This window comes from Temnothorax americanus, unplaced genomic scaffold, assembly GCF_048541705.1.
Source record: "Temnothorax americanus isolate GAGA-0224 unplaced genomic scaffold, ASM4854170v1 Scaffold73, whole genome shotgun sequence".
Lineage (NCBI taxonomy): Eukaryota > Metazoa > Arthropoda > Insecta > Hymenoptera > Formicidae > Temnothorax > Temnothorax americanus.
In genome coordinates, this window is record NW_027509796.1 from 681,610 (window position 1) to 694,914 (window position 13,305).

Sequence of the window (13,305 nt, forward strand, 5' to 3'; positions counted from 1 at the left end):
CTGCATATCGTCTCCCCCAGCAGTTCTTTACACCTCTCCACCAAGCCCTCCCTTACTCCCCTTTTTCTCATGGCTTCCACTAGAATCCTCCTGTCCACCGAGTCAAAAGCTGCTTTTAAGTCCACGAACATCACCACCATCTTCCCTTTCTTCCCATTTACTTGCCTGTTTATCAGGTAATTCAGTACGTAAATGTTGTCCGTGGTCCTAACCCCTCTTTTAAACCCTGTCTGACTCGGTGGCAGCAAGCCCTTCTCTTCAACCTCCTTCCTCAACTTTTCCGCCAACACGGCAGCATACACTTTGTATGCCGTTTGTGCTAACGTCACCCCTCTGTAGTCCCCCACTCTCTCCCCCTCCCCCTTTTTTCCTATAGGCACTATAATTCCCTCCCTCCAATCTTCCGGCCAACCCTCTCCTTTCCACACTCTATTACACACTTCCCATAACCATTTTTTCACTACCTCCCCTCCAAACTTCCAAACCTCATTTGGAATTCCATCACTTCCCATCGCTTTTCTCTCTCTAAGCTTCCTCACTACCTCCCACACCTCTTCTCTCCTTATCTCCTCTTCCTCCTCCTCTTCCTTTCCCTCCCCTCTTCTTGTTCCCATCACCACCTTCCCATTCACTCCTCCCAACAGCTCTTTAAAGTACCCATCCCATTTTTGCATACTAATTCCCTCATTCACCCTTCTTCTCCTCTTTCTCTCCCTGTTTACCACCTTCCGTACCTGCCCCTCCGTCCTGACCTCCTTTACTTCCTCTTCCTATTTCTCCACTTCTCTTCTTTTCTTCCTTTCATAGCTTCTTGTATCGCTGTTTTTTCTCCCTGTAACTGTCCCTTTCTCCCCTTCCCTTCTCCATTTCCTTAACATGTTGCCAACTCTCTTTTTTCCCTCCCTACATTCCTCATCCCACCAGCCCCTTCCTCCGCTTTTTTTGCCCCTCCCATTCACTTCCCTTAATACCTCCCTTATCCTCCCCTTCAACCCCTGCCACTCCTCCTCCACTCCCCCTCCCCGAGCTTGCCTGTCCCCCATTAACTTTCTAAATTTTTCCTTGCCCTCTTCTGACCAGTCCCCTCTCCCACTTCCGCTCCTTCCCCCCTTCCCTTTATCCATACCTTCCTCCCACCCTTCCACCCACGCCGTCACTGGCTGATGGTCTGAATCGACCTTCTCTTCTACCACCACCCGTTCTACCCTTTCCCTTGTCCTCCTGTCCCCTAACACGTAGTCAATCACCGACTCCCCTCTTCCCCCTGTATACGTCCATTCTCCTTCCTCATCTCCTCTTATTCCTCCGTTAAAAATCGCCCACCCACGTTCCCCCAAGAATCTACACAGCTTTTTTCCCTCCCCATTTACCTTGCCATCCTTCGATCTCCTCTCTCCTTCCCCCCTCTCTTCTTTTCCCTCTTCCACGAACCCTCGTTCTTTTCCGGTCTTTGCGTTAAAATCCTTTCTTATCAGCACTCTCACTCCCCTCTCAATCTCCTCCACCCATTCTTTCAGGTCTTCCAACTTCCGGTCCATATCCTTATTTATATATACTCCCACTACCCTCCACCACTCTTTTCCAAGTTTCACTTTTATTGATACCATCCCTTCCTTATCTTTTTTCGTCTTCTCTCTTTCCATCTTGATCTCTACCCTCACCCCTACTATCATTCCTCCTATCGCCCTTCCCTTCCGGCTCTTCCTCCCTGCTCTCTGCACTTCCCATACGTAGCCTCTTGGCATCTTTTCTTTTATCCTTTCCCACCCCTTACCGTCCACCCATGTTTCGCATAACACCATTACGTCCCAATCTTCCAGCCTTTTCCAAAACTCTTTATCTTTATTTGTTAGCCCCGCCACATTCCAAAAGGCCACCTTATAAATACTACTTCCCTCCCCTCTCCCTCTCCTCTCTCCCTCCTCTCCCTCTTTTTCTCCCACTCTTCCACCCAGTTCCTCTCTCTTATCCTTCTCAATTTCTGCTCCTTTTTCTTCCCCCCTACCCGTTCCCTCTCCCTCCTCTACTTCCCCTGCCTTTGCTCTTCCTCTCTTTCACTTTCTTTTCCTTTCCCTTGCCCTTCCTCCCAGCACCTCTCTCTGCCATTCCTAAGCACACCTCTTACCTCATCCCACACCCACCATTCCCCCTCTATCCATACCCTTCCCATCCCTATCCGTACCCTTTTACCCTCTCCTCTTGCCTTCCATGCCACTTGGTTTATCTTCCATTTTATCCTTCTTTCCTCCCATGTCAAGTCTTCGTCTATCCACGTATTTTCGTCTCTCAGTTTCCACTTATTTCTCATTATTTTCGCCTTCTCTTCTTCACTTCCCACTTTCACCAATGCCATACCCCCCTTCTCTCTTCTCCCCGCCTCTATTTTTCTAATCTCCTCTATCTTCACCTCCACGCCTAACTTTTTCATCACCTCCGCCACTCCCCCCTTTATTCCTCCCGCATCTTCCTTCACTCCTTTTATCAGAATGTTTCTTCTCCTTTCTCCCCTCTCCTTTACTTCGTACCTCCTTTCCAGCCTTTTCACCCTCTCCTTCCAATCAGCCTCTCCCCTCCCCTCCTCCCTCAACCCTCCTCCGCTTTCCTCTCTACCTCTTCCTCCCCCAAGACCTCCTCCCTTTACCTCCATCTGCATCCCCTCCAGCTTTCGTTCCATGTCCTCTATTCTTTTCTGAAGCTCTCCTCTCTTCCTTCTCCACCTCTCCTCTCTCTCCCTCAGTTCGCTTTTTATTTTCTTTACTTCTTCCATCATTACCTCCTTTTGCCCTTTCGCCACCTCTCTTATCTCCTCTCTCACTCCTCTTAACCCCTCCCTCATCTCCTCCCTTATTCCTCTCAACAACCCCTTCACATCCATATCCTCCCCCCCTGCCCCTCCTGGTGGCGTTTTCGCCGTGTTGTTACTTCTCTTCGAGAAGTCCTCGTCCTCTTCCCCCTTCCGCACCATCTTCCTTCTCCATTTTATCCCTCTTCCTCTTAAACAGCTCGTCTATACTCCCTTTTCTCTTGGAAAGCTCATCTTGATTCCCCGTACTTCCGCGTCTCTCTTTCCCAAACCTATCCGCAAACTGCGCCATCTATCCTCTACTCTACGGCCGTACTACTTCCCCGCGTTATCCCGAAATCCCCAAAATTCCCTAGCCTTTCACTCTCGCGCTCTCTATCCTTCCCCTTCTACGCTTGTCTCTTTAACCTCAACCTTCCCAATTCTCCTCCGCCTCCACGGATTCTCCTCCCCTATCCTCCGCGCTGCCTCCACTCTCACACCTTCCCTTTCTTTCACCGTGCTCACTTCTCACTCGCCACACTCTCTCACTCGATCTATCTCTCACACTCGCACTTCGCTTTTTGTTCGCAAAAATCGCCAACTCACACCTAACCAACCGGAAACGGAAGTCCCGGTTGATAAAATATTATCACTTATTATAGAATTTTATATACGTATGCGTATGCGACAACACACAAATAAAAAAAAAATCAAGAAAAAAAATTAACCGGCAAGTTAAAAAAACTGTCAACTTTTTTATGAAAGTTAAATAGAAAATGTATCATTTGTTATTTCTGTATTTTATTTTTACCATATATATTTATCTAATACGTTCTTTTTTATTTTCTATTTTAACTTGTATAATTTTAACAAAAATGATATATTATATATTTTATATTTATAATTTATGTGTATAGGTTGTATATATATACATATCGTGTATATATTTGTTTATTTATTTCGTAGCATACGATTAAAAATGTAGTTTTGTCGTTTGCACATCATTTCCTCGATCTTTTTTCTTTCTATATTTGTACATATCGATATATCTCACGGCATGAATGTCACCAGCGCCACGCGGACCGTACGTAGACACAAAAACTACAGTCGTGTCAGGGGGCTGCTCCGTAACTTATCACCGTACGCTTTGGGTTAAAAGTGTAAAACGTAACTTTTTACTCGACTTTAACCCGACCGAACCTGTCGGAAACCGTTAAACTTTAACTTCGTTCAATACCCCTACGCTATTTAGTGTAAGATGGTTAGTCGTAGAGGTTACGTTCAGTCTTCCGTATCCAGTACTTCTGGATAGGCACTAGCCGCACGCTCGTCGAAGTAATAACACGGGTTGTATACCGTCGGGAACGTCAGCGCCAAAAAAAAGCGCGGGGCAAGTCAGTTTTTCTCGTTACTATCCAATGTCTAGTTACGGAAAACTAGTCCGGACAGTCAAACTAACCGCATAGAAACCAGCCGCCGTCAAGGGCGACGAGGGCCTCTGCGGGGCTCTGGCGCAAAAACGTTTGCCGTTTGCCGTTAACGTACGAAAAACTCTACAGATCAGTTCGAGCGTGGTCGCAACGACTCGCACGCACAAGACGCGGTTAAGCTTGCAGGAGAAAGTTGCGTTTTCGGACACATGGTAAAGTTTGCCGCTCTAGTCAAAGGCCGCAAGTGTATTTTCAAAGTCGTTCAACGAGAGCCGAAAACGCGACGAGTCCGTTGTACCGAATGGCGCGTTCGAGAAAATCAGCTGCCGCAGTCCGGTCGGCGAAACGCGCGGACGGTCGCCGCGTTTTAACGGTGAAACTGACCTAGTCTTCCATGCTGACCCACTGACCCACTGACCCACGTAGGTGAGGTGACGCACTTTACACCGTCAGACGACGTTTGAAGGCGAGCCCATGCACCACGCGGGGTAGCTTTACGCACGCGGCACTGTTTGAGGCAAGCCCGTGACCCACGTAGGTGAGGTGACGCGCTTTAAACACTTGACGACTTTTAAAGCGCGTTACTACGTTCGTTGTAACTTTCCGCTCTGCGGGGCTAACTGTACCCGAGACATCTTTACCTAAAGGGGGTAACGCCACTCTAGAGTTCCCAAAAAGAGTCACGTTTTGCGACGGACGACACTTCGAAAAACGACAAAAACGCGCGCCGACAACTTCACGTAAACGTCGAAACATCGAAAATCGACGCCGCTTCTTAAACTTCTTTTTAAACAAAACGTACAAACGCCTCGTTAGTTGGTGTTCACGTCTTCGCCGTAGCAGTGTCGCAACTTGAAGACCTTGTTTTGCAGATGTGCTAGGTAAGTCTTGTACGTTAGCGGCGCGACTGACGTACAGATATATTTTCGTCTTCGTTCATCCTGGAAACGCAGAAGAGAAACATGTGCGGAAAAACGTTTCGTACATGGCGAAACGGAGTACACTGTCGCGCGCGTACCTGAAAAACATTTTCGGTCGCCTTTAAAGTGACGAAGAACCTCTTGAACATCATTTCGTCAAATGACTGTCGATAAGCGTCGTCCGTGTTTTCCTTCATGTCTCCTAACTCTTGCCCGCCACCGCCATGGATGCAGGTTGAAGTTTGCAACGTTGCTAAGCAACGAAACGAAAAATCTTTTAGCGTCTGTTAACATGCACGTTTTTATACATACGTTTATAAAAAAAACGAAAAGAAAGACGACGATACACAACACCCCCAAACTACCTCTAAACTATGGCGAAAAGTAAAAAAAACGTAATATCTTCTGTGTTTACGCGCGTCTCCGAACGTTTTTTGCTTTAAAACGTAACACGTTTTCTCAGAAGAAACCTACATCAGTTTGGAGTACTTCCGAGAAGGGGAACCTCCCCTAACAGAGGGCGGAAGTGTTTAAAACGTTTTATCTCCCGTCGTTGGTCGCTTTTAGAACGTTTTGTTGCAAAGACGTTCCGAACCTAATCTAGCTTTTTAACGTTTACGTACGACGTAAGAACCGCGTTTCATGTCGATGCACTAAAACGAAGGATTTTTTTTTTTAAAGAAAACTCGAAAACCGACGCGTCTACGTTTTTACACCGTTCGTACGACGTATGTCAACATATGAAAAAACATATTACACGCGTCGCCGTTTACGTTGACGTTAAAGTGAATAATACGGAAGATTCCGACTTAACGGCTAGTACCGTTGCGAAAAAAAGTGACGCACAAACGCTTTTTACACGAGTAAGAATGCGAGCGCAGCGAGCAAAAAAAAACGGAACCACAAACGCTTTACACGAGTGAGAATGCGAGCGCGAGTATGCAACAATCAACGGACGCATTTTTTGCGGAAAATGAAAACACGTATAAAAAAAGCCCCGTGACTTTTACAGTTGACCGTGCAACCGTAGATGTTAACGCTAACACATGTTCAACGCGGACTACGGAGACGTAAATGAAGACAAACGAAGAACTACACGAGAAAAAATACGGTTGTATACCGTACCGTGTACCTGTATTTTAAGATTCTAGATGGGTCTGTCCGCGTTAACCAACAAGACGTTGTATGTTCGGCGAAATGTAGGAAAGTTCATACGCAAGATCCAGTTGCACGCTTAACACGAACTAGCGCGAACGACGTGCGGAAAGTTGTTCACGATGAAACAAGTGAGGACCTCCAGTTTTCAGAACCGTGAAAGGAGAAAAACGGAAAAAGTGCGCAAAAGAACTAAAACCGCGTTGCGTTGTTGACTTTTTAGGAGAACGTCAAAAAAATACAAGGATAGCGTTCAACGAAGCGGGACATGTGTAAGCGTTACGAACCGTTGATACAGCATCGAAAGTAAACGCAGCAGAAAGATGTTGTCTTCGCGACGTTGAAGTTGTCCGGCCAACTTCTTCATAGAGGTGCTTTCCACGCTCGTCACCGCGGACGAACCCAGCCCGAAAACGCGCAAACACGTTAGGGAATAACACGCTCGAACTGTTGCACGGGCCACGCAGACTTCACGTTTTTTGGGGGGGAACGAACACGACGTGGTGAAAGATGCGTGGCTACTGCGTTGTTTCACACGTAACACGACCGAGTGCATGTATGTCGGTGCGTTATGTACGGCGAAACGGTTTGTCGCTCTTTCTCTCCCCCGCCCCTCTTCTTTCTCCTTCTTCCCTCTTCCATCTCTTCTCCTTTTCGTATATGCTTTCTACTAGAGTATTTTATATCCATCGTCCAACGAAAAGTACTACTAGGGTTTTACAGCTTCTTATGATGCCCTTCACCTTATCGTGTGCCGTTACGCCGGCGAGGAACAACGACGCGGCGAAAATGTACGACGCGCGCTGTGGTGCAAACGTTCGCCGCAAAGAGTTTTAACGGAACGCGGAAGTCCATCGTGCCGCTTAAATATTTTTGAGTCGCGTTCGAAAACGGTTGAACGCTCCGTCGGATATATAACCCGACGTAGTGCTCGTGAAAAATTAAACAAGTGGCCTCTGGCACAATGTCGAACACGTGAACGTGGTCTTGGGCTTTACGTCCGTCTGTTTCACAAGAATGAAACTCACGAAGCATAAAGAAGTATAATATTTACAAATAATGTTTCAGTACTGTAATAATAATATACGTCCTAGCCGCGACGTAACTATTTTAAAAATATGTTCGGCACCGTTTATGCATATTGTAGCAAGAGCCGTGGAAAAGAACGTTTCTGACGATAAAAACTTTAACGGTTTATTATTAGAATGTCGAGCACTCCGCGGCCTTTGTAGAACGCTAAAGCAAATGACGGACGTATTTAAGCATGTTTGTACGCTTTTCGTGTCTAAAGACGAGATGAAAGTATCCGCGGGTGTTACCGTTCTAACAACGCTTAGCAAAAAAACGTCTGAAAAACGAATGGCGTATGAAAGCGTTGAAACGCTTCCAGACGACGGCGTCGAACGACGCTCCTTAATGAAGAAGAAGAAACGGTGAGATACACGTTCGAGAAGCTAAGAAAGAGACTGGAAGGAGTGGGCGCAGACGTTTTTAGGAGATACGTTAGGTGTAAGATGTAAAGTAATAAATGTGAGGAAAAGTGGCACGGTTACCGTAGAGTTAAACTGGAGGAGCAGGACAAAAAAGAAGTGCGGAGGACGAAGTACAAACTAAAGGGTGGAACGATATTCCGTGAAAATGATCTAACCTGGGAGGAAATGAAGGTACAGGAAGAACGTTCGAGGTGGGTTAAGGTAGAGAAAGGTAAAAGGGTAGAGGTTAAGGCAGGTTCGGCGAGAGTAAGACGAAATGGAGTGTGGAACGCGTGGGAGAAGGTCGCGAGGACGTTGGAAGCGAGTGATGGTAGTGGGGGTAGTCAAGCAGCAGGAGGGGCGGAGGGGAGAGCTAAGGAAACGTTTACGAAGTGAGCCAGAAGGTGGTAGAAATAAGACGAAGGGAGGATAAAAGGAAAGGAAGGGATGAACGTAGAAAGGGGGAGAAGGTCAGTGAAACGCGGCAAAAAGGTAGAAACCGCCTCGTTTAGACGGTGGCAGGAATAAATAACAAGGCGCGCGCGTTTTGGGGTTATATTACAGATTTTGATTTCCGAAGTCTGAGTGAAACATGGCGAGCGTCTGTTAGTTGGGAGACACGCAAAGTAAGGTTACCGGATACGCATTTTTGGATGTGTAGAGTACGGCTACTAGGGTCACGAAGAAAGGTAGGGCAAAGGGGGGTTTTATTTTAGGTAAAAGGAAGGGATGGGGGAAGGAAGGATCACAGAGTTGCGCAAGAAAGAAAAAGAAGGTGTGTTTAGTTTTGTCAGAACGATTTGAGGAAGATGAACGGAACGAACGATCATATCAGTATGTACGAGGGGGGGGGGTTGGAACAAGATGGACGAAACGTTAGATCGGTGGATAGAAAAAGTAGATAAAGAACTTGTGATTATAGGAGGAGATTTTAACATCAGAACAGGAGACGTAGGTGGCGGGGAGGAAAAGGAGGCAGAGTGGGAAAGGAAAAGTAAAGATACATTATTAGATACGGGAGGCAGGAACTTAGTAGACGGGGTTCAAACGAAGGGATGGGGTACTTGCTGAATGGTACAACAAAAGGTGATTGGGAAGGTGAATATACCGTTCGAGGTGCTAGGGGTAGCTCCGGGACGTTAAAATAGCGGGCGAGGGTGGACTCAGATCACCGGCCTTTAGTCGCGCGGTTAGATGTAAGAGATAGGGCGTTAGGTAAGACGAAAAATGTACAGAGAGAAGAAGAGGAAGCGAGGACGGAAGAGGCAAGATGGAAAATATGCTGGGATAGGGAGGCTCGTAAAAGTTATAAAGAGAAAACTGAAGAGGCTATCTGGGAAGATGATTATCAGGACGTGTCAATTGAAGAGATGTGGAACAAACGTAAGAAGATACGTCAAGAGTCTACGATAAGGAAGGAAATAATAAGTAGAAAAAGGAAGCGTGGTTCGAAGGACTGGTGGGACAGAAACTGCACTAGGAAGAAAAGAGAAATGTGAAGAGGATGTACACCGGAAATGGAGAAAAGGAATAATAGGAAGAGGAAGGTCGTTGGAAAAAAGAAGTAAACTATGAAAGCGCGGTTTGAACAGAAGAGGAAGGAGAAGAGACGCAAAAAAGAAGAAGAGGACGTGAAACGTCTAAGGCAAGGATCAGAGGTCTGGAAATTCATTACGAGGAAAAGAAAGAAAAAGGTGTGGAAGAAAACGAAAATTGGGGGTGCAGACGGGATGAAGTATTTTAAGGAGCTTCTCGGAGGTACAGAAGATATGGCGGAAGACAAGGTAGGAAATAATAGCATGAGAACTGAAGAAGAAGAAGAAGAAGAAGAAGAAGACGGGCCTGTTCTAATAGGCTCACAGGAGGAAGAAGAAGAACGAGCTAAGGCGGTGAGAAGATTGAAGAAAAACAAGGCTGTGGGTGTGGATGGAATACCGCTTGAAGCTTGGCTGTATGGAGACAGGGCAGTTAGGAAAGGTCTACGAGAGGTTCTAAATCAGGTCTGGAAGAAAGAAATCTTACCCCAAAGGACTGGAGGACCTCGATCATAGTCCCGCTACATAAAAGAGGGGATGAAAACATAGTAGAGACGTATAGAGGTATTTCTCTTTTATGCTCGGCTTACAAAATATATGCTGAAATTATCACAGAGGAAGGTTAGAGGAATCTGTCGAGCAGAAAGGCTTGTTACCAGAAAGCCAAGCCGGTTTTAGACAAGGTAGATCACCGCGAAACAATATTTTTGTGCTGGATCATCTAACTCAGAAAGAAAAAAGGAAGGGTAGGAAAGGTAAAGTTTATGCACTCTTTGTGGACCTAAAGGCAGCTTTTGACAACGATGAGAGAAGACAATTCTGGAAGATTCTTAGGGAACGGGGAATAGAAGAAGAGCTTATAGGAAAGTTAGAAAAGCGTTACGAGATCACAAAGGTAACGCGCGTAGAACAAAGGAAGGTCGAGCACGAAGGACGTTTTCATAACAAAAGGAGTTGGGCAGGGCTGTGTCCTGAGCCTGCTTCTATTTTTAACCTGTATATTGCGGAGCGTAGAAAAGCATTAGAAATAAGAAACATCATAGGCGGCGTGCAATTAAGAGATGTAAGAATGTGGGGTCGTTAGAGTATGCAGACGCGATGGTATTTTTAGCTAAGAACAGAGATGCGCGGCTAGATATGATGGCGACACGTAGGAGATTTTTTAGGAAAAGAAAACGGACTTTATGTACGGATAAAACTAAGCGGGTGGTGTTCAATAAGAGAGGCAGGGAAAAGGTAAAAAAATGGAACGGGGAGAATAAAGTCGGAATCGAAGAAGTCAAGACGTGTTTAAATCGCTAGGGTTTGTATTTAGTAGGACGGGTAAATATACAGAGCATATTAAAGAGTTGTGTAGGATAGGCAGGATAGCGTCTAACAGGACGTGGGGGCTAGGCGAAAGACGTTGTAGGACGGATTTTATTAGAAGAAGGATGCTCGTTAGATCGTTAGTTAGAAGCGTGCGTTCCGATGGGGTGGACGTATGGGATTAAAAAAAAAAGAAAACGTTAGAAAAGATATTGTTGGCGTACGCTAGATGGGTGTTCAACATAAAGTTTTGCACGCCGAGATATATACGGTCTAGAGACGTAGGGTTGAGCAACGTAAGGCGAGGATGGGGACGTAGGGCTATGAACGTTGAAGATAAGGTCAGGGAAACAACGGAGGAAAGGTGGATTAAAAAGTGTTGGCTGGAGAAAAAAAGTAATACGTGGAACGCGAGGTATGGTGGTAAGGAAAGAGAGAAATATTTTAATAGGAATGGTTGGAGTGTTGTGGCGGTGGAAGCCTTGAGAAGGGAGAGGAAAACGTTAGGTAAGGAAATGAGGAAGAGGGATGAGGATGTACAGAGGCAGTTAGAGGAAAACAGACGTTTAGATGCAAGGTATAACAAGAACGATAAGGAGCTAAGTATGGCGTTGGAAGGCCCAAGTGCGTTAAATGTGGACACGTTAGACAGGCAAGATCTCGGAAATAGTATCGGAGCGCTGTTAAATTTAAGATGCGGGAAGGCCAGGATAATATGAACCACTATGTTGAAGCGTGCGTTAAGACAAAAGAATGGTTTATAGTATTAGGAAAGGATAGTAAGGAAAGGTTGGAAAAACTTTGGGCAGATAACGTGGACACCACCAAAGCGGAGGTACTGCTAAAAGTTGTTAGCGAAAAGAGGATGCGAAAGAAAAAGAAAATAGCGCGAGAAAGTCACGAAGTTGTGAGAGAGGCTGTGAGCAAAGTAGGTAGTGCACGAAGATTCACGAAGACGCGAGGCCCGTGCGTGCGTTGTTAAATAGATTTATTAAATAAATAGGTAAAATATTAAATATTAAATATGCCCGACGTTGTAATCTTTTCATTTGTAAAGTTGTAAATTTTAATAGGTTCGGTAGGAGCCGGAGGAGGAGTGTGTGTGTGAATGAATGGGGAAATGATTGTAAACCAAGTTCACTTTCTGGCTGTTCGGCTGCTAAAGTTAATAAACTATATAATTTCGAGAAGCTTTCCATTTTTTTTCAAAAATATGCAAAGTTAGCACTTTTGAAACAAGACGTGGAAATCACGGCGGCGGCGGCGGCGGCGGCGGCGGCGGCGGCGGCGGGAAAAAAAGCAAGCACGGTTAGTACGAACGCGTCGGCGCCAAACGTCGTACACGCGTTAGTAACAAAATGGATGCCGTATGTAGTATTCGGGAGTTCGTTAAACTTAGCGTTACCGTGATCGTCCGGTACCGAATTAAAATCGAAAAACGTGTCTATTATAATCGAAATAAACAAAATAACGTCTAATTAATTAATACTGTAATCTATGTGTGCTATGTTGGACCAAGCTCATAATTCTTTCGATTGTTTATTATAACCGAAAGAGAGAGACGGTATCAATATACATATGGAAAAAAAAAAGAAAAATTTTTAGTATAGAAATGCTGGAAGAGAAAATATTCACAGGAGTGACATGGTGATATCTTTTTTAGTCCTTTCTTAGACTGACTCGCCCGCACACTGCTATCATTCGGAATTTGCAAAACAAAAATTTATCAAATTACGTTATTAAGTTAATTCATATAATAGTATAATTATGGAAGAAATAAGTTTATGGGTAATAATATCGGTGGTGTAATTCAAGTGTAAAAAAAGGCACTAACATAAAAGCTGCTTTTCTTTTCGTTTATGTACTTACGAATTCTACGCGGTATTTTTTTTTGCGTCTCCATTACAAGAAATAATCTAATGCGCTCATGGATCATATAAAATATGCGAGATTCTCAATATGTACGATTGCGCAATCATTTATAAGGGTTCAAGGCGTTATAGTACCAAGAGTCTTTGATATCCGTTACCCCTCGCGTACCCAGAATCGAGAGTTTCGAGAATGAGGATAAAAAAAGATTTAACACAGTTGTTGGTTTCAAGATTCGCGGTACTGGCAATTCTTTAAGATCCTGATAACTTGTCAGTCCAAGGATCTGTAGAAATCAAAGATCCATGCGTACTAGAACACGCCGGAAAAACCAAAATTTGAACGTTCGTTCTTAATTTAAAATTTCATAACGGTGACGAGTGGACGTCCTCGACATCACTCATTCGTTTCGCGTATGTTTAGACTTCGAGAATGAGCGCGCGGAGTTTAGTAAGTATACGCTAGTAGCCGTCATCACAGCGCGCAGCGCTTTGCTGCGTCACTCTAACAAATCTGTCTGCAGCGCGAAGAAGCGTTTAACGCGAGCAACGCGGGCCTACTGAAACTATGCCGAGTTATGTCGTTCGGTACGCGGTGCAACGACACCGTTTCTTTATGTGCTTGCGCGTGAACAGCATGCGGGTTCACGTCCATTGGTGCACTCATCTGGGAAGGTGCGACAGAGACGGAGAAAGCGCGTTACGCATAAATGACTGCGCGCGTAGGTGCAATAGCGCAAAAAAAAATAATAAAACGCGGTACACCTCGAAAATGTGGGTTAATCGACGGCTCGAAGTGGAGCAAAACCTGCCTCGCGTCGTCTCGTAATTC

At 45.3% G+C, this 13,305-nt stretch overlaps 1 protein-coding gene across 3 annotated transcripts; it reads right to left on the reverse strand.

Moving 5' to 3' along the window:
* Positions 1–385: 385 nt before the first annotated feature.
* On the reverse strand, positions 386–6,519 carry LOC143906545 (uncharacterized). Of its 3 annotated transcripts, none has more exons than XM_077422692.1 (2): positions 5,234–6,519; positions 386–5,156 (listed from the first exon to the last, which is right to left on the reverse strand). In XM_077422692.1, exons 1-2 carry the CDS (start codon positions 5,330–5,332, stop codon positions 5,028–5,030), a joined length of 228 nt encoding a protein of 75 aa, XP_077278818.1. In that variant the 5' UTR covers positions 5,333–6,519; the 3' UTR covers positions 386–5,027. The 3 variants fall into 3 exon arrangements, with proteins under 3 accessions (XP_077278818.1, XP_077278816.1, XP_077278817.1); XM_077422690.1 differs by having other exon boundaries at positions 5,234–6,513; XM_077422691.1 differs by having other exon boundaries at positions 5,234–6,504.
* Between the last annotated feature and the right edge of the window lie 6,786 nt (positions 6,520–13,305).

Coding starts and splice junctions, on each gene's coding strand:
- LOC143906545 (XM_077422690.1), bottom strand. CDS start 1,802: ATGGTGTTATGCGAAACATGGGTGGACGGTAAGGGGTGGGAAAGGATA.